The sequence below is a fragment of the Manis javanica genome, chromosome 7 (assembly GCF_040802235.1).
Source record: "Manis javanica isolate MJ-LG chromosome 7, MJ_LKY, whole genome shotgun sequence".
NCBI lineage: Eukaryota > Metazoa > Chordata > Mammalia > Pholidota > Manidae > Manis > Manis javanica.
In genome coordinates, this window is record NC_133162.1 from 24,463,557 (window position 1) to 24,491,314 (window position 27,758).

General features: G+C 55.1%; 1 protein-coding gene across 7 annotated transcripts in view; it reads left to right on the forward strand.

The window, feature by feature from the left end:
* The window catches only part of SH3PXD2A (SH3 and PX domains 2A), a 221,233-nt gene that overhangs the window by 127,858 nt on the left and 65,617 nt on the right, over positions 1 to 27,758 (forward strand). For 5 of the 7 annotated variants that reach the window (XM_037001249.2, XM_037001247.2, XM_037001248.2 and 2 more), the window contains one exon: positions 17,471 to 17,499. The exons of 1 other annotated variant lie outside the window; for it this stretch is intronic. In XM_037001249.2, the coding sequence (XP_036857144.2) occupies positions 17,471 to 17,499 (29 nt within the window). Of the gene's footprint in view, positions 1 to 17,426; positions 17,500 to 27,758 lie in introns of those variants that run through there. One more of the 7 variants, XM_073240482.1, reaches the window with a different exon arrangement.

Here is a 27,758-nt window from a genome sequence, read left to right on the forward strand (position 1 = left end):
TTCACGCTTAGGCCACCCCTGCAGTTGGTTTCATTATGCCTTTTTAGCAGATGGGGAAACAAAGGCCTGAGCCATACATGGCTTGCCCCAGGCCACACAGCCAGGAAGTGGGAGGCAGGCTTTAAATAGGTCCACCTTCCTCAGACAGAGGGCCACGCCTTCCTAGCCTTCTGTGTAAGCCGAGCATGGCTCCCCCAAGCCCAGCCCATTGCCCCATGGTAATGAGGGGTCAGTGGGCAGGAGGCAGCAAGAGAAGCTGATGATGAGGCTTGTTAGCTTGTCCTGTGGATTCTGGGGCAGCCAAGTGTCTGGCTTGGGGTAGGAAGAGGGCCTTGGTCACCAAATCCTGAAGGAGGCGGAGAAAGACACACCACTGGAGGTTGAGGGAATTCAGTGCAGGACAACCCAGGGCAGTCCTGAGTGTTAACAATGGCTACCGAATGGCCCAGCCCCAGGGAAGCACCCCTGCAGCTGCCAAGGTGACCACCAGCTGTGCACGTGGCTGTCTGGTGCATGTCCTGGGGCCACACATGCTGTCTCAACTCTGCCTAGCTTTGCTGTGTTGAAGAGCCCAACCAGAGCCCCGCCAGGGCAGGAAGCCAGCATCCCCCGGCATCCCCTGGCATCCCCCTGCATGCTCCGGCATCCCCTGGCATCATCCAGCATCTGCCTGCATCCCCTGGCATCATCCAGCTCAACTGGCATCCCCTGGCACCCACTGACCTGGCTTCCACAGGTGCAGGAGACCCCCAGGCAGGGAGTCCCTCTGCTCTCATTCCCAAGTGGAATCAGTGATGGCAGACATGAGTAAGGCAGGCCTGGCAGGACTCACAACCTAGTTAATCGCATGACCCATGGGTGCCTCTTTTATTCAAGTTTAAATTTGCCTCCAGTTGAAGGCTCTCAGAGGGCCCTGTCCACAGCCCGCAGGAAGATACCCGTTCCTGCTGGGGAAGGGTCTGGCTCTCAGGGGCAGCCCTGGAAGGCCCCCAGGGGCCTGTGATCTGCCTTTCCATCTCTTCAGCGTCCTGGCCCACCAGCCTCCAAGCCCATGCCCTGCTGTTCCCTCCTGCTGGAGCCTCTCCCAGCCCCTCTCTTCACCTGCCCCGGGACTGCATCCTACTAAGCCCTCAGACTTCCCAGCAAGGCCCCCTGAAAGCCCATGGCTTGGCTGCCGTGGAAGTAGCACCGCATTCACCTAGGCCTGCTCATGGGCCTCCCTGCACTGCGGCCCATATCTCTGTCCCCTCTGGGCCTGGCACCTGGTCAGCGTTGAGCCAAAACAAAGTCAGGGCCATTTAGCAAGCTTATGAATGGAACTGCCCACTGTCATGGACACAGAGTAAAGAGCACTTGTGACCCTCTGTGGTCAGGCGGTCTGGGCCCAGAGGCCAGCCTGCCCCTTGTTTCTCTGTGCCTCAGAGTGGGAGCAGCAGTAGTGCCGGCCCCCCGGGGTCGCTGGAACCGTGACACCTCTGAGCACGCAAAGTGCCTGGACACACTGGCATGTGGTGTCATCACCATGGCAGCCCTGGGGAGAGGCCCAGCAGCAGGGGGCATGTGTCACCCCCCCACATGGGGCAGTCACAGCACAGGAGGGGTCACAGTCTCTGTTTGCCACCTGACCGTTGTTGACCATCTGCTCCCATGTGTATACACACATGCACTTTGACCTCCGTGTCACAGAGGGAGAACAGAGGCCTGGGCTGGGCTGGTGTGCCTCCTCCCATTACACGGGACCATCCTGCTTGTGGACTTGCCACGCGCCCCCTGGCCTGGGAGCCCAAGGCCAGAAGGGCTGCCTTTGACCCAACAGCACTGGCACACAGTGGGTGCCTAGCAGGCTGCTGGTTTCCAGCTCCCTGACGCCCCCTCTTGCTTCTCAGCCTGGGCCCGTCCCCTCAGCTCATTTCTTCCCTCAGAGACCAGCCAGGATCCTGGTTAAATTCTTGAAATTTCATGGGAGGAGCAGAGCCTTGCTAAACAGGTTTTTGTTCTCCAGCCCTAGAGCCACAGAGCCACCCTCTGTTACAGCCTAGAACAATGGCCCAATGTTTGGAGGGACCTGGGTGGGTGCCTGGGCCCATGGCCAGGTCAGAACCATCCCTGCCTTAGACTGAGGCCCAGCCGCCTGCTGGCCCGGAGTCCACCCACGACGCCCCTGTCACCTGCTGTATCTGTGGGACGCCTGGGAAGGCCAGCGAGAAAGGGAAGCTGTTCTGTTAGGAGGTCTGACCCAGGCAGAGTACCGGGTTTGGGCTGGGGCCTGGGCAAGGGGGCTGAGGGGCAGACTTGGAGGCCACTGAGCCAGGCTTCCAGGGCCCGAGGACCAGGGAAGAGATAGGCAGCTGCTTTGGGCTGGGGTGGGCACGAGGGCAGACCCAAGAAAAGGTTCCCCTCTGCAAGGCTTCCCCAGCCTTCCTTCCTATTTATATTTTGCAAAGGGTCAAGGCTATGGTACCCTCCCCTGGGGAAAGCGGAGTCCAGGAGGACAGAAGGGACTTTGCTAGCCCTGCCTGGGGGACCCAGTAGGAAAATGGAGAGTGTGTGGCGGTGCAGCCAGGATGGCTGAAAATTTGGGGAGTCTACTCCAGGAGCCCCATGTCCTTGAGCCTGGTCAGATTCTAGATTCCAGGTCAGGCCTGCTCTGCTTGTGTCTGGTCTGATTTGTTGCTTGTGTCTGACTCCTGATGTCTTGGCTTAGAATCCAGGCTTTCCCACTGATGGCAGGGTGACCTTGAGTTGATGACAGGAGCTGGGCCAAGTCTTTCTGAGCCCTCGGCTTTGCCCTTTCTCATCAGGGTTGTGCTGACATTGTATGAAGCTGCCCCCTCCACAACCAGACACCCTGCTGGCTATTGGGAACTCTGAGACATCATATTCCTGCCCTACCCCCACACCCCATGCTTTGCTGAGTCCTGGTTAGACCCTCATCAGCAGGACAGCTTTCTGCGTCCAGCAGGCCCTGCCACTGCCCCTCTGCCATTGGCAGCTGCACAAATAGCCTCTTTAGGCTGGTGTGCACAAGAGCCAGCTGGAGCTAGGGGCTGTGGGTCTCAGAGGGCTGGGGACCTGAGAAACACAGGACTTCATGTAAGAAGGCCCCTCCCATCTGCTGCCATGGCCCCCCTGGGGGGACAAGTGGGAGGAAGGTGCCTGCAGGAAGCTAGGTCATCCCACTTGAAAGGGGCATTGGCTCTGGGGACCAGGAACTTCTGAGGGCTGGTTTGTCGTGCTGGGTGGGCAGGCTGGAGGGCAGCCGACTCTGGACCACCCAGCTCACAGCGAGGGCCTGTGAGGGCTGCATCTAGGGAGAGAGTGTTTTACTCTGTCTTCAGGTCTGGCACAGGATTTTCAGCTCTCTCCAGCAGGGGCAGAAAGGAGAGTGGGGAAAGGTATCCTGATACAGGGGGATGGGGAGGGTGGGCCCAGGGCCATTATTTCTCAGGTTTGTGCTGTTTCCCTGAACCTGCAGCCCCAGGAGGGTGGCCCTGGTATGCATGTGCCTGAGGCCCCCATGTGCCCACTCCCTTGCTCCCAAGGTCACAGGACTCTTTGGAGCCTCCAGCTGGAGGGGTGAGCCCCCCACAGAGCCTGAGGCCTGCTTTGCTCTTACGTCATGTTCAAGGGGAATCTTAGTTTCCCTGGCCTCGTCATTACCACCCCTCCACTGTAACCAGTCCCTTGTAGCTGCTCCTCCACTGGGAGCCCATGGCAGAGCTGAACCTTGAACCCAGATCTTTGGCCTTCTAGACTAGGGCTTCCTCTGTTGGCGTCCAGGTGGGAGGCACTTGTTCATTCACACACTTTTGATCGTCTTCCTTGGTCACAGAGCCACAGGAGTGGACGTGGCTCAGCCCTGCATGTGGGAACTTGCAGATCTGAGGGAAGAGACAGGAGGTACAGGCAGGGCCGGGATCGCTGCTGTGGGAGGAGCAGAGCGCCAGAGGGAGCAGCCCAGGCTCTGGCTGGCACCGCCTCCTCCCCCTCCAACGGTGTGGCCTGGGAAATATTAAAACTCCCAAGGCCTCAGTTTTTTCACCTGTAAAATGGAGTTTATAACAGCTGCCAATCCAATGGAGACAGAAATGAAATGGATTGTACAGGTGCTGGACCAGCACAGCACTGGACAGCCTGGTGAGCAGGTCGGGGAGACTTCCGTAAAGAGCTGGCGTTCCACTGAGAGAGGGGCTGCAGCCAGCTGCTGAAGAGCAGTGGGAGGGAAGGGCATTTGGTCGGAGAGAGTCCCTGAGACTGCAGAGGTGTTCAAGGAATTGAGAGAAATTCAGTCTTCCTGGAGAGTGAGAGTGTTGGCTTGGGCTGGACCAGAGGAGACGGGCCTGGGGCATCCAGTGTCCAGCGGGTGTGTCAGACAGTTGTTAACCCTGTCTACAGTCAACATCAGGTGAGGGGGCAGAATGTGAGGGTGCCTGGGGCCGCTTCTGGCTCTGACATTCTGTGGTCCTAATCAGGACCAGCTGGCTATTACAGTAGTCCAAGCGTATAACAACCAAGGTTTGGAGTGGGGACTCTGATGGCTGTGGGAATGGAAGACATTCTAACAGTCACATGCATTCTGGAGAACATGTGCCCCTCTGTCCACGGGCCCTGTTAGTTGGGTCTTAGGATAGATTGATTGGAATTTGGGCACCTCTATAACTGGATCGCTTCAAGTGCCCTATTCATGGGTCTGTGTATCTGGCTCCACCTTGTGGCGACATTGGGTATTACAGCTGCCAGCATCCTGTGGGTGCCTGCGGAGTGACTGGACTTACTGCTGAAAGCTGTGCTGGACCCTTGAGCATATCTTGTTGAACCATCGAGTATAATCCCGTGCGGTTCATGCCCCCTTATGTAGATAAGGAAAGTAAGGTTAGATTGGTTCCATTACCTCTCAGTTAGTGTCAGAGGCTGGGTTCAAATTCCTCCACCTCCAGGTCTGCAGCCCAGCTGACCACACAGGGGTGTGATGGAGAGAAGCACAGGGGCCATGGCCAGGGGGCCTAGCTCCAAACTGCACGATGGGACCCTTCATCTGACCACAGGATGGAAAATTGGCCCAGAATGTGGTCATGGGGTAGGGGGCAACCAAAGGTACAGTTGAGGGCACTTTTCAAATGTGAAAACTCTTTAAGAGGAACCCAGACATCTCACCAGGCCACATCCCTGAGAAAGTGCAAGGTTCAGGAGCCCCAGTGCAAGGGTGCGATCACTGAGACCCTCTCCCAACCTCAGGGACTCCCCGGGTCTGAGGAGGGGTGCTTCCCTGCCCCCTTTCAGGACAAACACAGTAAGGATGGTTCTGGAAGCATCCAGAAAAGCAGGTCTCCCTTCTTGAACCAGACTGAGACCTGACTTTGGCCTTGGGCCCAACCCCACACCAAATCTTAAGCCCTCTGCCCACTTTTGTAAGGCCCATTTGTCACATGAGGAATCCTGAATCAATGTGGCTCCCCCATCCCCGGTCCAAGACACAGGCTGACGTTCAGACTGGCTGGGTGAGGCCCGTCCCAGTGCTTAGGGCAGGAGGGAGATTTTTTCAAATGGCCTTATCTGGAGTCATTTTCATAATACAATATTCACTCTTTTTAAATGTATAATCAATCCAATTATTAGTGAATTTAGAGTCATGTGGCCGTCACCGCAATCCAGTTTGAGAATTTTTCCATAACCCTACAGAGATGCCAAAGGAAGTCTTTTACTTCTTTGCCAACTCCAGGATTTCGGAGCCTTATTCACATCCCTTACCTCTGCTCCTGCCTGGGAAGAGGAAACGTATGCTCCAGGGCTGAGTTCTGTCCCCACCCATGTGCCGCTCTGATTTTTAGACCTTCTAGCAGTTCCAGCTTCTTTGGCCTTTGCACAAATTGCTCAATAGCCCAGGAGCCAGGCCTGCTTGGCCTTCTTCTGAGGCTCTGAGGTGGACCGGCTGTTGAGTGGGAGCCCAGGGCGAGGGGCAGGGGTACCCATATCAGTGAGCACCTTCCTTGCCCTTTGATTCCAGTGGCCCCCTGGGTGCCCACCTTGACCTTCATCCCCTCCCCCAGGAAGTACATACACGGTTTGGCTCTGCAGGTGAGCCTCACCACACATTCAGTGGCTTCTTTCCCCCGGAGTATCCTAGAAGGCCAGTGGGCACAGGCAACAGGTCTAGGGGCCAAGCCCACAGATGCCCAACTTTCCAGCAGGGCAAGTTCCACGCATCCCAGGTGTTTAGCAGAAAGCAGCTGACATGGTTTAGCTCATTTAGTTCTTGTATCTACCCATGAAGTGGGTACAGTTATTTTCCCCAGGTTCCAGATAAACCCATTGAGGTATAGAGAGGTCACATGGCTTGAAAAGCTGGTAAGTGGCAGAGATGGCTAAAACCCAGGCAGTCCAGCAGCAGAGCCTGGCTCTTACCTATCCTGCCCCCTCAGTACAGCTCACCAAGCATTTAGCACACTGCACATTCATGTACTCATAATAAATGGAACCTATTATTACTATTGCTATTGGTGAGGGGCTGGTATTACTGGAGGAGAAGCCAGAAGCCTGGCTCACCAGTACCCACAGAGCCCTGGCCACTCAGTTCGGCCACTACATGGGTTTGTAGTTTGTGGCACTTGCTATCAGAGCACCCTGTCCCCTCCCAGCAGCATCCACAGAGAGGAGAGGGTGGAGGAGAAGGTTGCCCCATCCCAGCCTTCACAGCCCAATGCTCCCCAGACATCCTCTAGCACAGCCCCCATGTGCACCGATGGGCTCTGCAGCCCGGGGCAGGGGAATGATTTGCCTGAGGTTACCCCAAGAAACTGGACTAGCACCAAGTTTTTGGACTCAGAGTCCTGTGCTTTTTCCAGCTCTTGGAAAGTTTCCCAGACAATTTCCAGAGCATCCTGAATGCTGGTGTGGACAAGGGCACCTGGGGGCCTGAGCCGAACCCTTGTGGAGACTTGAATTGGAGCCTGGCTGATGGACATGGAGTGGGGCTGCTGCCCTGAACGACTGGGGAGTGGGAGCTGGGCTGTGGGCAGGTCTGACTTAATCACTCAGAGGAAGCCTCCTGATTAGAGAAGGCCAAGCCTGCCAAGAGAATTTAAGGCTCGTAGCTGGGAGCACCCCACCCCCTACCCTACCTAGAGGGCACCTCTGAGCCTGAAGGTCAGAAACCCGTGGACCTGCAGTGCTGCAGGCAGCTGCCTTGGGAGACAGAGGACAGGACAGGAGTTGTCTCCACTCTGGCCCACATCTGGCATGTCTGCATAAAGCCTCACTGTGTACTGGGCACTCTTTTGGGTCCTACAGGTTGTGAGGATCCTGTTGGGCAGGTCAGGAGACACCAGGTGGGAAGTGATACCAGAAGACACCAGTGAGGAAGTGAAGTAAGGCAGAGGAGGGAAGGAGCCAGAAGCAGTGCCTTATGGACCAGCTGCCCTGCGGCCAGCGGGGGCCTCACCCACGGGGAAGGCTGGGAGCCAGCCAGAGCGTCGGGCTCCCGCGCAGGGCTGCTGAGGCATCTGTGCTCCTGCTGCTGTTCCTTCCTCCAGCTCTCCTGCTCCTCTTCCACCGCCTCCAGCCCACCTCCCGATAGCAGCCAAAGGGAGCTTCCCAAAAGGCCTGGGCTAACAGGCCCAGCGTCCCCCTGTGGGCGGGAGGCCTCCCAAGAGCTTCCCTGTGGCCTGGGGCCCCTCCCCGCCTCCATCTGCCCCTCACCTCCTCAGAGAGCCCTTCTTTTTGTTTGTTTGTTTTGTTGTTGTTTTGTTAATTAAGGTATGATTGATACAGGCTCTTATGAAGGTTTCACATGAAAAAACAATGTGGTTACTTCATTTACCCATATTATCAAGTCCCCGCCCATACCCCAATGCAGTCACTGTCCATCAGTGCAGCAAGATGCCACAGGTCCACTGTGTGCCTTCTCTGTGCTACACTGTTCTCCCCGGTGATCCCCCACACCATGTGTACTAAACAATACCCCTCAGTCCCCTTCTCCCTCCCCACCCGCCCTCACACACCCCTCCCCTTTGGTAACTGCTAGTCCCTTCCTGGAGTCAGAGAGCCCTCCTGTCTGTCCCCATCTCAGCAACCTTTCCCTTTTACTTCACAGCTCTTGACCCAGTTTATCAGTTTGCTCTATTTGTTGCTTATTGCCCTCCCCAGGGCAGAGTACTCAGTGCTGTGACCCCAGGTCCTGGCACAACACGTGCTCAGCGAATGCAAATGCGTGTTGACTGACAGCAGGGAAAGAGTGGGAAGCACCTACCTCAGCCTGGTGGCTCCAGGCCGAGGCCCTTTGAAGGAGAGTGTGGAGACTGGACTGTGATTGCCAGGATGCTCAAGGCCTGAGGTCAGTGCTGGTTAAAGCTGTCAGAAAAGCCTGCGTGAAGGGCTGGTGCCCGGTGTCCTGTTCCCAGGGGGGCAAGGCTGCCCAGTGCACCAGGCACAGTCGTTGAGTACCAGATGGTCATGCAGGCCCAGTGGAGATACTCAGACCCAGAGGGCAGGGGGACCTTGGAGAGGATCCAGAGGTGTGCAGGGGACGCTGCCTGGGGGAGCTGGGCCACCACCTGCACTTGGATGCTGAGGGAGGGTTCAGAGACAGACAGGAGAGGACCTGAGCTCAGAGTGGTTTCTGAGTAGGGGCAGGCAGGTGGGGGAAGGGGCTTTCATGGAGGCCTGCAGGATTCTGAGCACTACTAGGTGTGGGGACCAAATTAGGACCCTCAGTGCCATTGGGGTCAGAACCAGAGTGGTCTTTCTCGAGCAGATGCCCCTCCCTGGGCCTTAGAAGGTTGTAAAATACTAGAGAAGGCAGGAGGGTGCATGCAGTGGCCAGCAGCACAGACAGCCCTGAGTTGGCAGCCCTGCTACCCCACTGCTGGCTGGGTGGTGCCAGGCAAATCACTTAACCTGTCAGAGCCTTGTCTGTAAGCAAGGACCTAAAGCACCTATCTCAGGCAATGTAAAGCAGATGTGAAGGGGCCTGTCATGTGTGGGTGCTCCTTGCTTGTGCATTTGTGATGTGGGGTTCAGGAAAGTCTGGGAGATGCAGCGTTCTCTGGCTCCAAGAGCCCAGGCCCGCCCAGGCAGTGCAGGTGAGCTGGTGCCTGGGAGAAGCTTGGCGCCCTCCTCTGCACGCTTGTTCCCACAGAGGCCACGGCAGGAACCAGCACGGTTGTGCTTCTAGGCCCAGCTGGAAATGTGTCCACGGTTGGGGAGTGAGGGCACCACAGCCCAGGAGCAACCTGGAGGTCTGCGCAGAAGTGGGGCCCTGGTGCGTGTCTGTCACGCACACACAGATCAGGCGCCTCTGCAGGTGGCCACTGCAGCTCGGGGAGCGCAGGAGTCTTCCGTTTCCTCTGAAACGAGTCCCCATCCTGTCATCTAAATAGGAAAAACCAGAACCAGATGAGAACCCGATTCTCATCCCAGAGCCTGTGCTGCCACTTTTCAGGGGAAAGTCTTCTGTTGCAAACATCACCGCTGGGTTTCCTTCTAAAATCGGAGCCATTTTTCTTCACTTGAGTCCGGCTCCGGTGGCATGTCCTGCCTCTGAGGCACAGAGCTCCTCCGAGGCCTTGCCCTGTGCTCCTAGCATGCTCACACATGCACACACACATGCTAACACCTCCATTCCTGCCCCAAATCGGCCTGCCTGCTCCTGCTCCTTCTAAAGTCATCTTCAAGGGCACCTCAAGTACCTCTTCTGGGCAGCGCACCCCAGCCTCCCAGAGCCCTCCAACCTCCCTCTCCTGGGAATTCTATACAACATATCCTTTTTACTAGGCTGTGGGGCACCTGATCCCAAAAGCGAATCCTATGTTTTCTCTTCCTGAGTGTTTTTCGTCTCTCTCCAGCTAGACAGGGTGCTTTGTGAGGGCAGAACTGTTTTCTCCTCTTCTGCTCAGACACAAGGCCCCCCTTGGTGAAGGTCTACAGCACCCCTCAGTGAAGACACGGACGGGTGGATGGACAGATACATGCGCTCCGAAAGAGACAGGGAAGGCGTCCCAACACAGAACCCCCTCCTTGCCCCTCTCTCAGAAGACGTCACAGTCAGACCCCACCACCGCGTTTTGTTGCCGTCCCTTCCATCGTTCCCCAGGTCGGGCGTGCAGTCCCCAGAAGTTCAGGAGCCCCCGTGGCTGGGTGCAGATGGTGGAGTGGAGAGCAGAGCTTGGGAACCTGTGGGAAGCTCACGGCACTCAGTGGCTGCAGGCAGAGCAGCCTGTTCCCCCCATAGGCAACCAGCTTTGTGCTCCCCCGTCCCCAGTCCCCATCCCACCCTCCCTTTCCTCCAGGGCTGCTTGTCAGGCACCATCTGGGTGGCACTCCTTGGAATGCAGGAGCAAGAACCCAGGCCTGTTAGTTTTCCTGGTCCTGAGGTGGCACCCAGGGTGATGGAGCCAGATTCTTAGGAAGTCCATACCCACCAAGTCCATACCCACAAAGGCGGGCCATCAGCCCTCCTGTATACTGGCTGCCATCCACACCCCAAACCCAGAGCCCCTTGTGAGCCCCGGCTGTTAGCTGGGCTCCTCTCCACATGCCAGAGGCTGTTCCAGGGGCTTTGCCCATTATCCCAGGTAATTCCCACAACAGGAGGAAAGGGGGATATTTGTATCCCTCTTTGACAACTGAAGGCACAGAAAGGAGAAGAACTTGCCTGTCACAAAGCTGTAAATTGGCTGAACCAGGCTGAAGCCCACCTGTGATCTGGGGTCTGCACACAGTGGAGCACCTCCCAGTTGGAGCCGTACTCAGGGCCTTTGCCCAGAGTGATGAGTCCAGCCAGAGATAGACGGACAGCACTTTGTCTTTTTGCTGTGGCTGGAACAGCAGCAGAGACCGTCTGGTGTGCTCAGGAGACAAGCACAGTGCCTGGGAGGCTTCTGGGGTCTGTGGCCCTGGCATCCACCTCTCTGAGTCTCGGCCTACGGGCTGCCTAAGACCCCGTCCCTCCCCAGGAATTCAGCTTTTTCACCCGGGGCAGGAATTCTGGCCTCTCTGGACTGTCCGCATGGCCACAATAGGACCCATTCTCAGAACCCTGGAAAACACAGCCCCTGTGGAGAAAGGACGGATTCTTTTTGGACACAAGGGCCCTCAGTGCCACAATTTAGATCGGGACAAATGGGGGCAAAGAGCAGCATTCATGGCCCTCCGTCTGTCTTTCCTGGAGGTCGCTGCCCCTTGAGACCATTCATGCAAAGGCTCTCTTGAAAGCCAGAAAAAAACCCCAGCTAGGGACAAAGTGGGGTGGAAAAGTCTCCGAACGTTCTCCAGACCTCAGCTGACCTGAAGCCCCCTCAGCTGGCTTCTGGATCCAACATGCTGTTTCTCACTGTACCATTCAGAGAATGAACAGCTTGTGAGGGCGCTCAGAGTAGCCGCATGTCAGGGATGGGGACACTGCCATTCTGAGAACTGGTCAGCATCCTTAAAACTTTTCTGTCATGGTAAGAAATTTCACATCACAACTCAGTACAGGCAAACAGGTAGGTAGGTAGGTAGGAAGACATCTGAAACAATTCCACAAAACAATATTGACCCTTCCTATGGGTGACCTGATCATTCGGTCTTTTTAAAATGCTTATTAGGACACTCTGAGCTGATTGCGGAACTCAGTTGTGGGTGGCAGCCCGTATCTGAAAAGCACTGGTTTAAGTGGCTTGCCTAGGTCCACCAGCCCCTGAGGGGCAGAGCCGGACCCAGAACAGAACGTGGCTCTGCTGACATCAGTGCCAGACATGTCACAACCTCTCTCCTGCCCTGCCCCCAGCTGCCTGCCTCACCTCTTAACAAAAATCTCCCCCCAGCTGCTCTCTGACCACATCAATCCCTGACTGTGTGTGACACCTGGATTTTGTAGGACGTCACATTCCTCTACCCCCAGCCAGGCCCTGCCCTGCCCTCCACCTGCTCACCCACCCTTCCCAGTTTAACTCCTATTTGGAGCTTCTTGTTTGCACTCCGGGAGCGTGTCCCTCTCCACCCTCTCCGCAGATCCAAGTGCCCTGATCTTTCAAGGCGTAGCTCAAGGCTGAGGAAGCTACCGTGGATGCTGTGCATCCCTGGGATCTCTCTCTGCTCTGCACTGGAGTGTAACCACTCCTGGGTCTCTTGGAATGTCACAGAACGTTAGGTTTCTCACTGTGATGGGTAGCTTTGTTCCCCCGACTTCATCTCAAACTTGCAGGCGAGAGCATATCACAATTGCCCCTGTGCCTGCACAGACCTGCAGCAGGAGCCAGAAAAGTGCTTATTGGTTGATCATAGCAGTCCAAAGCATCATTACACACCTCAAGGGCTCCACAGCACTCCCTGGCCAGGGCTGCCTCAGCCCCAGCCCCCCTATTCTAGATACCCACCCATGTACCCCGGACCACATGGCCACCAAGGGCACTCTCAGCCAGCCATCCGGCAATGCGGGGGCCTCTCAAACAGTCCTCAGCAGCAGCAGGCTCTGCTGACTGGCGTCCTGGGCTGAGCAGCCAATGTCAACCAGCAGACAGGAGGGTGAGAACATTGGCTGCAAGCCCACGCGCATGTCCTCCTCTGCCGGGGCACTCTGATGGGACTGAAGATGCGAGGGAGCGGGGATGGCAGACAGCGGAGGGCATGGCCCCGGAGCATTCAGAATTCCACCTGCAGGGGCCCGGCATCCTTGCACAGGGCCGGCCCAGCGCACCAGGCTTTCCTGTTCGCTCCCTTCTCTTAGCAGCTCTTCTGGCTTTGCCTCTCATGCTGGGAACAGCAGCCTGCAGGATGGTGCCTCCTTATCCCCCCCAGGAGCCGGCTGGTGCTGTCTGTGCATCCTCTCCTTGTAGGGAGGGCCCGTGTCAGGAGGGCAGTGTAGCTTCACGAGCCTGGGCAAGCCACGTAAGCCCTCAGGGCTTCAGTCACCTTATCCAGAAAATGGGTTACCAGCACCTTGCCTACCTCAGTGTGCTGAAGGACGAATGCTCGCAGGGAATTTTCAGCAGAGGGAAGAGGGAGGGGAGGCATGTCTGAGAATCCTTGAAGGCCTTTGCCACAGCCTCCCTCCAGTCTCTCCCTCTTGGCTATCTCAGCACCAGCCCCTTCGCTAGGAAGTCTGGAGGACTGCAGGCGTCTCACCAAAAGAAATGAAGGGGTGGGGTGGGGGGTAGAAAACCTAACCCTTCTGGGGGGTATTAGCCTGAAAATGCACAGCCTTTTCCATCTCTTGGTTTGGGACTCTGAGAGTTGGCCATTCCTTGGGAAGTTAAATGCATCCCCCAAAACGAGCCCAGAGCATGCCAACTCCATTGGGTTGGTGTGGCCTTGAAAATATGATGGTGCCAAATGAGCTGTAATAGAAGCAGGCTTTTCCCAGGCGAACATGCTAGACAGAAGCGCTTGTTTCCTCTGAAAAAGCCCAAAACTCTGACAATGGGGCTGGCATCTCCCCTACTTGGTGCTATGCTGCCAGCATCCTGGTGAGGTCCATGAGAGGCAGCCCCTTCGTTTTGTTTTAGGGGCTCTTCAGGGTCCAAGTTTAACAGGCATTTGCCATTTGCATGGCAACTCAAGTGGGGTCAGGTCCAAGTATGAAAGAATAACAAAGGCAGTTTATAGAGCATTTTCTGTGCCCGGCACTATGCAAGCCCCTTTATGCATACTATTTCACCTTCCCCAAATCGTAAGGGGTTGGAATAGTTACTACCTTCATAGAGAAATGGAGGTTCAAGAGGTGGAGGGAGTAGCTCAAGATAACTACCCAGCTAGTGGAGAGTTGAAGTGGAGTCTGTGCTTCCAGAACCCGTCCTCACTAGGCAGACAGCAGCATCCCAGAGGCAAGGCCAGCAGAGGACCTCTCTGTCCTGCATGCGGGAGGGAGAGGCCTCAGGAGCACCTGTTTAAATGGGGGAGGCATGTGGTTCTGGGTTGAAGGAGCCCCAGTCCTCCCCCTCAACCAGGCCAGATCTGTGGACCATGTGACCAGCTGTCCTGGTTTGTCCAGGACTTCCCCACTTTGAGCCCTGCTAGTCCCACGTCCCAGGTTGTGTAGGATGGTTTGTCACTGTACCTGAGGTCTCAGTCTGTCTCCCCAGACCAGCTGGGAAGGCTGAGTGGCCTGATGAGCTAAGTCAGGACACAGCCTGGGAGGCCTTTTCAATTACATTAGCTTCTGGCAGCGCTAGAGGGAGATGCTAGCCCTCGCGCCCCCACCCCCCTTCTCCTTCCTGTGGCTCTCTGGGAGATAATGATTCAGCAGCAAGTCGGAAGCAGGCTAGACTGTGACCTACGGGGAGTGGAATTACCAGCAGGGTGGGGGCTGTCAGCCCCAGCTTAGGGCATGAATTGGAGCAAGGAGGGGAGGTGGGAGAGAATGCTGAGTTGTTAGGGAACTGGACCGCAATGGAGGGCCCTGCTGTCCTGCCCAGGCCAGGACTGACGGCAGGGCAGTGGGATGGGGGCATGCCAGAGGTGGAGGAGCCCTGCCTTTTTCTCCACATGTCCTGGCAAGGTGACGGATGAGGGAGTCCCAGCTACTGGATACCCAAACTGCTGCTCAGCATATTCAGCTGCTAAAAATACAAAATGGCTCTCCTAAAAGGTGCCCAACTGGAGACCTCCAAGAGGTTTCCTGTTAGCACTATGCCTGTCCGGCTGGAGGCCAAATGCTGTGTGAAGGATTCCTATGCCTGCCATTCCCACCATTCAGTCCCAGACTCGCTGCCCCCACAGCCAGGACCTTGGCCTTCACTCCATTAACCCTGTGTGCTTCTCAGGCCCCCAGAGCCTTGTATCACCCTCCTCTACCCCTGCAACCCTCTACACCCGTGGCAGTGTTTGGGCATTTGTCTTGAGACAAGAGCAAGGTTTGGATTTTCAGGGCCCAGTTCCAACCTTGCCTACTCACTGTGTGACCTTGAACTAAGTCTAGCTTCTCTAAGTTTTGTTTTCACCTGCAAAACCAGGAGACCACACCACCTGCAGTGGGGCTGGAAGTCCTTGGTGGGAAGGGCCTACTCTGGTTGAAGGACAGGAAGGCCAAGGTACTTGTCTGGAAGCTTCCTTGGCACTGCAAGCACATTTTTCCTAATAAGCTTAGATGTTTGTTAGGGGTGGCTGGCGTCCTGATGAAGATTATGGTACAAGGACTGGAGTGTCCCTGGGCACCACTCCTTACCTACCTGTCACTCCTACCTACTGTGCTGAGCCTAAAGTTCTCAGCCAACACTGGCCCAGCCTTGGCTAGTTAGAGATGCAAACGGGGCAGTAGGTTGGGGTGAGGCCCCATGTCAGAATTTTTGACCAGCTCCAGAGATGATCCTGTTAAGTGACTAGGCTGAGCCTCACTGGGCAGTCACAGGGCAGGCACTCAGTGCCTGTGAGTTGTGTTCCTCTCGCACTCTTGAGCCTCAGTGTGCCCCCCAGTCACATGATAATGGCCTGCCTGCCTCCCCTCAGGGACTGTTGACAAGCTCAAAAAGAACCCTGCACAGCTGCAGCTGCACAAATGGGGAGAAGGTGGCCATCACTGCAAGGAAACCATCCCCTGGCTGTACTACTGGCAGCCATAGGATGGTGGTTGGGCCACTGTGGTCCCAGGCCCAGAGGGCTTCTCCTGCAGAGCCAAGGGGGGAAATAGTGGGGCAAGGGAGGGCAGATCCTCACTGCCATCCACCCCTGCCCTCCCCAGGCCTCACTCTGCAAAAAAGCCTGAGAAACAAGTTCCTGCCTTGGGAGTGGCCGGTCGGCTGGGCAGGGCATAGCCACCATGTAATGCTCTCCTCTTTCTCACTGGTGTTTCACCCCACAGTTGAGCTTCAAGGGGCACAGCTAAGCCATCCCTGGCCTCCCTCTGCCCCAGGAAAATGAGCATGCCCTTGTTCAGGCCTCCCTGGACTGCCAGGGAGGGGGAGGGGGGCAGCTTCCTAACTCCTTTTGGAGGCAACTTCGTTGAGCAGGTCCTCCTCCACCCCATCCATCCTACAGTTTTCATTCTTGCAGGTGCGCTTATAAACCACCACCCTTCCCCAGGTTGGGCAGTCTTGGGCAGTGGCTGAACCTGTTTCCTCCTTTGTAAAGGTATGTTAGGACCTTCCTCTTAGCAGGGATGTGAGGATTAAAGAAGTATGTAATATTAAGGGGGTTCTCAAGCAGGAGGGCCAGAGGGAGAAGGAGGAAGGTATCAGAAATGCAGGTCCCTGGGCCTCAGCCCCAGCATTTTGATTCACTGGGGTCTGAGCCCAAACCTTAGGAAGCACAGAAGCCTCGGAGAGGAGGAGCCCTTCGCCCTTGGCTGCGCAGGCAAATCACCCTGGAGCTTAACAAGCACCCCAAAAGCCCAGGCTATGGCCATACCTCCAGAGTAGGAATCTCAGGGGGTCTCCATGCAGTCCACTCCCTTCCCCATGAACCAAAGCCTGGCAATTGGCTATTTTTTTGATCCCCAGGAAAACACAAGGCATTTCCTCTAGTCTCCAGGTAGAACCGCACCAGCCCCTTTGGAGCACTTAACAACCTCCAGCATTTTAGAGACCGGAGAGGCTTCCCTGAGGATTGGTGAATGAATGGAAGGGGCACGGGCAGGAGGATTATGGAGACAGGGTTTGGGAAACAGCCTGATCCAGAGTCTGGGGTGGTTCCTCAGTGGAGGGCAGGGCAGGCTCCAGGCTGGGGTAGTCCAGGGCAGGTAAGTGGAGGCCAGGAGGTACTGAGGTATTGCCAAGTGACTGGATTTCAACCCAGTGCTCACTTAGAAGCTCAATGTTCTTGCAGTTGTCCCTGTAGTGTGCTGTGCCCACACCCCTACTGAACCCCCAGGTTACAGCCTGGGCCTTTCAGGAGAAAGGCCTATCTGTTGTACATTCATCCTACAGCCAATATTTATCCATCACCTACCAGGCCCCGGGGATGTCATGGGAGGAAAGAAGTGACAGTGCGACCTCATGGATCCTTGGGTCTGGGGCAGGGGCATGCTCTCATCAAAGGGTCACACAAATCTGCAATTACGGGGAGGCGAACAGGAGAGGGGAAGGATGTCCAGGAAGATAGTAAAGGAGGTGACCTTTCAGTCGTGACTTAAAAGACTGGGAGGGGAAGCACTGCAGGGCTGGGAGCGGGCTCCCAGCGTGGGGCAGGGCCTGGGTTCTAGTGCCTACCCTTCCGGGGCCCCAATTTCCCTACTCAGGAAGTGCCCGAGCACCTGCCTCGCCCGCCCCATCCGCCGGGGGCGGAGAAGGTGCCTGGGAAAGGGTACGGAGTGCCCAGGAGCCCCTCCCGTGGGCCGGGCGGGGCGGGGTCCCGAGGCTCGCGGCGGGTCGCGCCCGGAGGCGGCAGGCGCGGGACCCGCGGGCGGGCGCGGCGCGCAGTGCGTGCGGCTGCGGAGCGCGCGGCTCGTCGGCCGCCGGCATCACATGAGCAGCGGCGGCGGGGACCCAGCGCAGCCCCGGGTGGGCGCCTCGCGCCCCGGCCCGGCCCTAACCATGTCCGTCTGTTGTTGCTTCTTTTTCAGGGACTACGGCAGCTCCAAGAGGAAATCAGGTAAGGGCGCCTCCGGGCGTCTCCCCCTCCGGCCTCCCTCCCGCCGCCGCTCGCGCATTCCCGGTCCTGCGGAGGACTTTCTGGGGCTTGCGCTTGCCTGCCCGCCCTGCGGTCCTGCGGTCCTGCGGGGCCGGGCTTCTCCCTGCAGTTGCCCCCTTCCCCGGTCCACACCCGCTGGGCTGTCTGGTACTCACTCCTTCCGCTCGCACCGAGCCCCGCGGGCCCTCCCCCGTGGGATTGCGGAGTGCGGGGGTGTCTTGAGAAGGGCCTAAGCCCCCCGACGACGTCGGCAGCCGGATCCTTCACCCCCGGGCTTTGGTGCCCATTGCCGAGCACTGCCGTGACCTCTCCTGGGTCCTTTCCGCGGTGCGGCCGTGATGGAAGGGTAATGGAGACCCAAGGTTCTCTGTGGAAGGTGAGAGGCGGGACTGCAAAGGGGGTCGTACTAGAGTGCAGTGAGGTTCTGACGCCTGCAGCTCAGACCTTCCCCTCCTCCCCCAACTCTGAGCGCATTCCCCTTGCCGCGGGGGTGGGGGCTCTGCGTGGTGGCACCAGACCGGGATGGAGGGGCCGACCCGCCCTGGCATCGGCCTGACAGGTGCCAGGGCCACCGGAGTTTGCGAAGGGGGTGGAGACAGGCAGAGAGGCGGGGCACCTCGGACGCCGGGCTCAAGGCGCAGCCGCCTGGGGTCAGAAAATTTCTCGCTGGGTTGAGGAGGCGGGGCTCTGCACACGCCCGGCTGTGGACTGGCTGAAGTTAACTGGGGGAGGACGGTCCCTAGGAGTTAGGGCAGGGTGTGCAGTGGGGGAGAGGGCGGGCTGGAGCATCTGTGTGGCGGGTATTTATGGGGGTGGTGAGTTGCGAGGGTGGGCAGCCATCTGGGGATCTCGCTCTTGGGGATGTGTCTCATGTTATTGGCACCTGTAGGAAGATATATGTGCCCAAGTGCCTTGGCCAATGGGTCAGAGATGTGTGCACCTGTGTGATGGATAGGATGTGAATTGGGATAAGTATAATTGTGTGGTGCTTCTGAGGAAGAATGTTTTGTGTGTGCAAGTGCTTATGTTTGGGGACCAGGAAAGTTGTTTCCTGGTTTATGTATTGGAGGGCAGTGTGTATGTAGTGGCGCGTGTGTCCCTGTGTGGGTGTTTTCTTGTTTGAGTGCATGGGTATTTATGGAGTATGTGTGCCGTGGTGGGATTGTCTGGTCGTGGGTTGTGTGTCCGTGAGTGAGTGTGTACCTGTTTGGGGTGTGTCTAGCGTGGGATGAGATGTGTGTGTGCACATGTTGTGCAGGGGAGAGCTGTCTCCGGCCTGTCCGCCCAGTGGTACAGAAGAGTATGTCCTCTGTGAGCAGGAGTACAGGCTGTATTACGGACCTGAGGAATTGAGCATTGCCACACCTGTCACTTGTTGTCAGAGCCCCGGGAGGGAGAGCTGGGGAGGGGCAAAGCTGAAATTTTTTTTCACAGCCCCTACCCAAGAAACTTGCCCTGGGCCTCAGAGATGTACGGGGTGGACCTGGGCTCATATTCTGGCTCTGTGACCTTAGGTAAGTTTCATAAACCCTCTGCCTCAGTTTCCTCATTTTCTTTAAAACAAAGATGATACAACTACCTCATATGTAGAAGATAAAATAAATTAAGTGAAATAGTCCATCATCATCATCACCATACTGTCTGAAGCCCTGGGACCTTGGACGAGTCCCTTCTCCACTCTGGGCCTCAGTTTCCCCCCCATAAGGTCAAAGCCTGGACCAGATAACCTCTCAGGTCCCCCCATCCCCAGTCTCTGAGTCTCAGGTTCTGTGCTGCTTCCTAAACACGGCGGGGCCCCACCCAGGCTGCTTCACCCAGGGAAAAAAAACCCCATTTCCTCTGCATCCCACTGTCAGTCCAAGAAAGGGATGGAGGGAGAAATTTAGCTTACATTGGTGTGTTTATGATATTGGCCACTTAGAGTCATGGTTCAAGCTCTGGAGCCAGACAGCAGGAGCTTGAGTCTGGCCTTTCTCCTCCAAGATCTTGGGCAGTTTTCTTACCCTCTCTGCCCTATTCTCTCTCCTATAAGTCGGGGATAATATTCATATCCACCTTGTAATGGTTAATTTTATGTGCCAACTTGGCTGGGCCATGGTGTCCAAATATTTGGTGAAGCATTATTCTGGATATTTCTGTCAAGGTCTCTTTTGGATAAGATTAACATTTAAATCACTGGACTTGGATTAAAGCAGATTATCCTCTGTAATATGGGTTGGCCTCATCCAGTCAGTCGAAAGCCTTAATCGCTCTGTTCCTCTGCAGGAAGACCCGGTCTTCTTCCTTGGCCTGTTGGCTTCCACCCTTGCTGTTCTCCACACCACTGCTAGAGGGAGCTCTTCAAAACAAATCATAATGTGTTTTCCTGCTTACGTTCCCCCAAGAACTTCCCATCCCACCCAGAGTAAACTCCTTATTCCCGCTTACAGAGCCCTCTGTGCTTTGGGCCCAGCCTGCTGTCATGCCCTGGGCTCATCCCCTCTTCTGCTTCCCACCCGCCACACACACATATTCCCCTCCATCCCCAGGAACTTCTGCTCAGCCACACCAGGCACCATAAGCCATCACCTTGACCCTTACCCTCCAGATTCTTTAAGCACATCAAGCCCGTTCTGTCCAAGTGGCATTTGCACTTGCTGTTTCCTCTGCCCGGAGTGCTACTCCCTGATCTTTCATGGGGCTGGCTCCTTAAGATTTTTGCTTAACTGTCACCTCAGAGAAGCCATCCCATCCTCCACTGGCTGCTCCCTCAGGTCACCCTGCTTCTTCCCTGTATGTCACTGACCACACTCTAATTGTCTTGTGGGTCTTGTTTATTATCTGTGTCCCACCATCTTGAGAGCAGAGACCCACACTAGTAGCAAATCCCTTTGTGCTTGTTGAATGGGCAGGTGGATGGAAGAATGTGTGCATGTGTGAGTGAACCACAGGTCAGGAAAGAGAGGCCGCTGCAGCCTCAAATCAGGGGATGTTATCTGGGAAGGGGAGGGATTTCTCTGGCTGGGGACAGAGGGCAAGAGGCTTTGGTAACCAAGAGACAACACTTGCACAAAGGTGGAACAGCAGAACCGAGCATGGCTTGTTTGGATTCCAGATACTTCAGCTGACCTTACTGAGCACCAGCTCTATGCCAGGTACCGTGTAAGGTATTATGAGTTTATAGGAATGTGCCTTTCTGTCCTTGAGGAGTTTGCAATCTGCTGAGGGTGATGAAGTGTATATACGAGAATGTACTGTTAGACAGCGGGAAGCCAGGAAGTGACGTGTTTCCTGAGGAAGAGCAGTCAGGCCCAGGGTATAGCCAGCGGGGTGGGAGCATGCTGGCCTGCCCCTGCTGAGGCGTGGCAGGGAGGCTGATGCTGGCATGGAAAATAGGGGAGGGCAAGGTGGCAGGAGGTGAGAGCAGAGATGCGGCTGGGGGTGGGGGAAGTGGCACAGAACATGTAGGCCCTTGCAGGCCTCTAAAAGATTTTGACTTTCACTGTGAGGTGAAAAGGCCCTGACAGGTTATGAGCAGACTTGGCTGATCTGACTTGGCTCCCAGAAGGATGTTTCTGACTGGGGTGAGTGGAGAGGGACATGAGGGGGAGACAGGCAAGAGATGATGAGGACCCTGGCAGCAGTGCGGCTGTGGCTGGAATTCGGTGATAGGCTGTGGGCTGTAAGGGAGTTGTGTGGGTACTGGGGAGGGTCAGGTTGGCCTCCCATTCTCAGCCCCACAACGGGCCGGTCATGGGACCTCAGGCAGCTCCCTGCACCTGTTCTGTTGTTTCGGTCAGGGTGCAGCTAGAGAAGCAGAACCAGTGGGAGCAATATAGTAAGAGATTTCTTGCAAGGAATTGGCGTATATGCAGTTGTGGGGGCTGGCTAGGCAAGTCTGAAATCCAAGAGCAGGCCAGTGCCTGGTCCACAGGTGAAACCCCTTCTTCAGTGAAGCCAGAGCTCTGCCTTTATGCCCTTCCAGCCGATTGACCCTTACCCTCCAAGAGTATCTGGGATAATCTCAAAGTAAACTAATTATGGACTTTATCAGATCTGCAAAATACCTTCCTCAGTAACAGCTGGAGTGGCATGCGGTTGAATAACTGGGGACTGTTGCCTATCCAGGTTGATGTATAAAACTGTCACATCTGAAGATGACAACGTCCCCATAGCAGTGACCTGGTAGTGAACCCAGAAGGTTCAAGGAGGTGAAGGGCTTTGTGCCATGGCTGGCCCAGAAAGGGCCTGTTGCTGTGATCGGCATCCTGAGCAGTGCTCCAGGAGCTCAGCGGGGGCTGAGCAGGCCCCAGAACAGGGGGTTCTCTTCAGACCTGAACAAACCAAATGGTGCTCTCAGAGTCATAGGAAAGCAGCATTTCTCCAGGGCCCGTGACTGGGAGTTCTGAACTTCGCCACGAGGGGGCGCAAGCGGCCACGGATACTGTGGGATCATCCTGGCCACGGGATTGTTGGGCGGCGGTAGGTCTGATGCTCCATCCCACCCGGAGTCCTGTGATGAGCTGCAGCTCGTTTAAATGTAAATGAGGTTGCTCAAGAGTGTTCCAAGTTTGTTCTTTTTGGGTAAGTGTTGATGTTCCTCCCGAAATCCTGTTTACTTTGTACTTTTCCTTGGAAAATTGGTGAGTTCAGCCTGACTTCTGTGTTAGTGATCACGAAGTCCGCGTCACTGGACAGTTAATGAGGTCGGTGGTACTGTAGTTTCATGGCGGTGCAGCACGTTGCTTGGAGTTAAGAGTTTAGGTTTTGGCATCAGACAGACAGGGTTTGAGCCCCGGCTCTGCCATGTGTTTGCTCTGTAACTGGCAAGTTACTCAACTTCTGACCTTCATGGCCCCATATGGAAAATGGGGATAAAAATAGCACCTGCCTCATTAAATGTAAGGACCTAAGTAGCAGAAGGGCCTGGCACATAACAAGTTCCCGATAATAGTTGCTGCCATTGTTATAATTGTTTTGATTATGGATAGGTTCTGAAAAGAGGGGAGAAGTTGGTTTGATCTTCGATTTGTGAGTAAGAAGATCCACTTGAAGCATTCATTTCCATTCTGTGAGCCCTAGGCCTGGCCCAAGAGGAAAGGGGACCTAGGCTTGGCCATTGCTCAGTATCCTGTAGAGTTAAGAACACGGACTCTGGAGGCAGAATGCCTAGTTTCATGTCCCAGCTCTGCCGGCGGTGTGGTCTTAGTCAAGTCCTTAACTTCCCTGTGCCTCTGTTTCCTCATTTATGAAATAGGAATAATGATAGCACGTCATCAAGTTGTTTGAGGCTTGAATACGAGTTAATACACATGAGGTATTGATTCCAGCACTGTGGCTGGCATGGTAAACACTCACTAAGGGTTAAGCTATTTTTATTACGTGTAGGAAGGAGCACTGTAGGTCCAGCTCTCAAACAGGAGAGACCACTGGTTTGCTGTTTGCCGTCCTCCAGGAGCGACTCCTCTCAATCAGATGAGAAGGTGGAGAACGTACCATCTCACAGTTGCCGGTAGCCTTACAGCAACCCAGGCAGGCGGTCTTGTCCCCGTTTTATAGACTAAGAAAGGTAGATTAAGGAACTTGCCCAAGATCACCTAGCAAGGTAGACACAGGATTTGAATCGGTCCTTCTGATCTAAACCCCTTTCCTCTGAAGTCTGTTCCATCCTGAGCTGAGGCTCGAGGGGTTCCCAGGTGACCAGGACTTTGTCTGAAGGCTTCTAGCAGCAGGTTCCATAGACTGGGAGGGGGTCTGCCCCAAGAGAACCCTCCTGAGGTTTCTAGCAGGAAACTGTTGGTCACAAGGGATTCTTAATTGTGTTAAGGGTTCCTTTGCAGGGTGTGCCTCTTAACCCCTTAGTTTATCTTTGCATGAATTTTGTTTTTAATAAAGTAGGTTGGTTTCAATCAAATCCCACGCGTAAGTACTGGCTACTATAAAATGTTGGTCTACTCAAGGTTAGTCTACCTTCCTCTTCTTACAGATGAAGCAGCACACAGAGGGGCTGCTGCCTGCCCAAGGTGAGGGGTGGGCAGGACCTGTCTCTTGCTGCCTCCAAGCCCTGGATCAAGGCACAGGTGTGAGGAGGGCCACTGTGGAGAAGAGAAAGTGAGTCTGTCAGGCCTCTGATGCCTCACCTTTGCCCAAGGTGAATGCTCCAGTAGGGCCTAGAGCAGAGCAGGCTCTCTCTTGGTCCTGGGCCTGCCCTGCTCACCAGCCCTAGAGAGAGAGGGACAGAGAGAAAGCAGTTGGCAGCAGCCTTTGCTTCCCTGCAGAGGGCTCTTCTGGAGTTCCCTGAGGTTTTCATTCCTCTAACTCCCTGGCCCCACGCAGCACACAGTTCAACTGAGAAAGCAGGATATTGTCGGAGACTCACTGCCACATAGAAGGCAGGACGCGAGTTGTGATCCACAGGCTGTGGGGGTCAAATAGAAAGGGGACAGGCCTAATCAAGATGGGAGAGACTGGAGATGTGACCTGGAGGATGGAAGCGATTGAGATGAGCAGAGGGGTGGGCAGGTACCCTGGTGGGAACCCTGGGCACGAGCAAGGACTTAGAGGCGAGAATGAGTTTGAGAAATCTGAAGGAACGGAAGGGAGAGCTGTCCAGCCTGGCAGGTGTGGAGAGAAGCCAGGGAAGGAGAAGAGTCTAGAAAAGGAACTTTGGAGACTATATTGGCAAGGCTTTTCAAAGCAATTTCCAAGGCTTTCTTGTCCGCCTGAGCCACCCATCCTCTGAGAAAGGCCCAGGCTGCTTAGTGAACATGGCCAAGATATTCCTGGCACCCTCCAATGGCCTGTTCCAAAAGTGAACATGTCTCGTGAAGGCATCGCCTTCTGGCACATCTCACCCAGGCTGGTGTTTTTAAACAGTTTTTATTTTCATGGCTCTGGCTCCTTGGTCTGATGTCACCCTTGGATCTCAAAGCCAACTAATTGGAAATGAAAGGAGGTTGATTGATTTGGCAGCTGCAGAGCCAGCCCATGTGGTAGTGATGTGATGGAGAAAGTGAACATGCTGCTCGTGTGTGTGTGTGTGTGTGTGTGTGTGCCACCAGTCCCCCCTCAGAGGCAGGGGCAGCAAGTGGCAGGCTCCCTGAATCCTGGAATCACCTGTGTCCCTCTCAGCTAGCTGGTAGCCCTGATTCCCCCAGGTCTGCTGGCTTAGCTTCTGTCTTCCCCCTTGCAACTATCACCCAGCGTCTCCTACTAGAAAAAAAATGAAGATGATGAAAGAGAGCAGCACATGCAAAGCCTAGAAGTGTGCTGCCGAATCGGGAGCCTGCTCACCTGACAAACTGCAGGTTCCCAGCCCTGCTGAATCAGCATCTCTGGGGGTGGCGCCCAGGAATCTGCCGTTTTGACAGGTTCTCCCAAGATTCTGAGATGGAGCCACAGTTGAATTTGGAAAGGGTCATCCATGTGGGTTGGTGGCAGTGTGCAGGGTAGACAGGCAGTGAGGTGGCAGGAGGCTCAGCGCCCCTGATGGACTCTTGAAGATGCATTCACTGGTCTACCAAGTTAGGGGGCTGGGCCAGCATGGCAAAGGTGGAAAATTTCTCTTTGCCTTCACATTTCAAAACCAACCAATTACAAAAATAACAAATAACTGGTTTGCTCACTTCAGTGTTTTGGATTATAGACACATGACAGAAGAGGCAACATTTCCAGTAATGAGGAAGCAATGGAAAAACAAAGACTTGGGAGAAATGTGCACCACTTACTGTTTGAGCACCTTTTTTTGATCTAAAGTTACTTTGTTTATAAACAGAAATGTGGCATGTGTAGCTTAGTTGGCTTGTGGCATTTTTATAATTGATCAGTTTTGAAATGTGAAGGCAGACAAAAATTTTCCAAGGTTTCAGTTAGAAGTTTGCGAGGATAAGAGTTTTTCCCGACTCTTTCTGCTCTGCCCCCTGGATCTTGTCACTGCCACATGTGACCCAAACAGCTGGTATGAGGATGTATTTTGTTCATGTTAGAACTGGAGTCTTGTACCAAGAAATATGGGCCACGTTGTTAAGTCTCTCCACTTCTTGCTCTCAGAAGGAAGAATCACCACGTCTTTGCAATCTCCCTGTCATGCTGCGTCTGTGTTGTGGGAGAAGGCCCCCCGCGGGTTATCTAGGGGCTCTCTAGATCTACTGGACCACCTTCGGTCTCCTGAGCGTTGGCTCAGACGGGGTTGGGTGCATAACTTCCCACAGAGAGGTGAGGTCTTTGTAAAACTGTGATGGCACACTAGTGACCGGAGGCCAGAGATGATCTTTGTGCACTGGCAACAGCCCCCCCACCCCAAAATCTTGCAAAGATGCAGATTTTAACACCCCTTGTTCCAGGTCTTTCAGGGTGGGACAAGTTCTTCCGGCCTGTCAGCTCCTGAACTGTGAGAGCCCCACATCAGTTCTCACTTTCATTTCATCACAGGGCTCTAGCTAAGAGGGCCCTTTCCGCAGCTGCTTTGATGACCTGGTTTGCTCTCTCTGCTCTAAGTCCATGGCTCAGTTGATACTGGTGCCAGCTCTCTTGGGAGCCGGTGAGAACCCTTGAAGGTTGAATTGATAGGAAGCAAGGTTCTGAATGGCTGCTGATGCTAGGTTTCGCTTCTAGAATTGGGTGGTTCCTGCCAGGCCCGTAGCTATCCTCACTGGTTCTGCCATGGCTCAGTACCATGGATGATTTGTCCAACAAACATCTGAGTACCTCCTCAGGTCAGGCCCCCACAGTGCAAGCCCAGGGGTATGAGGCGGTGGATGCGATGTGGGCCTTGTCCTCAGGACTCATAGTTGGGGTGGGGGGGAGGTAGGAAAGTAAACAGCAGTCGTGATACAATGTCCAAGTGCTACAGTGGAGGTGGGGCAGAGTGAGAGGGAGCCTCCCCGGGAGACACACAGCTTCCTGGAGGTGCCAGATGGGGCTGTCCACCCTTGGGTCACTGAGGTCTTGGATGACTCAGCCTGAAGAAGAGCGAGAGAGCAGCCGCACAGAGGACATCTGGCCAGTATCAGCCCTGGCTGTCCGAGCGTGCCACGTCTCCCAAACTTGCTGAGGCCTGTCGTCTGTACCCCGGCAGTACCTATACCCAGATTATCCAGGGGGGGTGCTATTTCAGAGATGCTATTGCAGCTGACCAGTATTCACTAAAGCTATGGAAGCTTAAAAAGTTCTAATTCTAAAATTAATACATGTGCCTGAGTTGGAGAGAACTTGCCCAAGGGCCACCCCTGACCATTTCCTTACCATTAGGAGGACTCCGGCTTTCTGCAGTCTGCTGGGGGGCACATGTCCTTGCCCATGAAGGGAGGGCATGAGTCCTGAGTCCATACGGTTCCAGGGCCATGTGGAATTAGGAGGTACTTGGCATTGGGGGGTGCTCATTAGATATCTAACAGACTGGTCCCTGATGGGCAAGGAATCTCCATCGGTGGCTCTCTCCAGCAGTTGATGATAGACCACAATTGACAGGACAGAGAAAGAAGCCCTTTCATGTCATAGGAAGCCCTTTCATGTCATAGGAAGACCAGAGAGTGGCCCTACCTTCCCACATTGTGCAGTGAGCCAGGGCAGGGCACTCTGAGCATCGTCTAGTTCCTGGCCTCTCCCTGGACTAGAAGCTCAGCTTTAGCCAGAGCCCCTGAGCTGTGGTGCTCTCCAGAGAACTCACACACTCTCAACCGTCCCCAGCCCTCCCAGCCCTCCCAGCCGTGCCTTCTGGGAATAGCTCGGTCACATGACAGCCAGATGTGGGGATTTCCCGAGCTGTCTCTCTGTGTGTGTGTGTGTGTGTGTGTGTGTGTGTGTGTGTGTGTGTGTGTGTGTGTGTGTGTGCGCGCGCGCGCACTCACACTGCTCTGCTTACGTGGCATCTGAGACTCAGGATTGGTCCAGACCCACTCAGAGAAGGAGTGGGGTGGGAGTGAGGAGAGGCCCAGAGGCTCGCAGCACTGCTCTGAGCTCCACTGAGCCCTGCTCCCACCAGACATTGTAGATAAGCCAGTTGTTCTTGCTCGTACTCCCATTTCCTGCAACATCTGTCTTGCCGTAGACCATATTGGTTATGGATAAAATTTTTAAAAATCTCTTTGAAGGGCTTTACAGAAGATGCTGGAAGCCAGCAGCCTTCCAGGGATGTCTTGCTGGGTTTGGGACCTGCCCATGATCCTCCCTGCCCAGCACTAGTGAGGCTAAGGTCTTTCCCAGCCTGAAGAGTTCTGTAGGTGGCTTAAGAGGTGAAACCT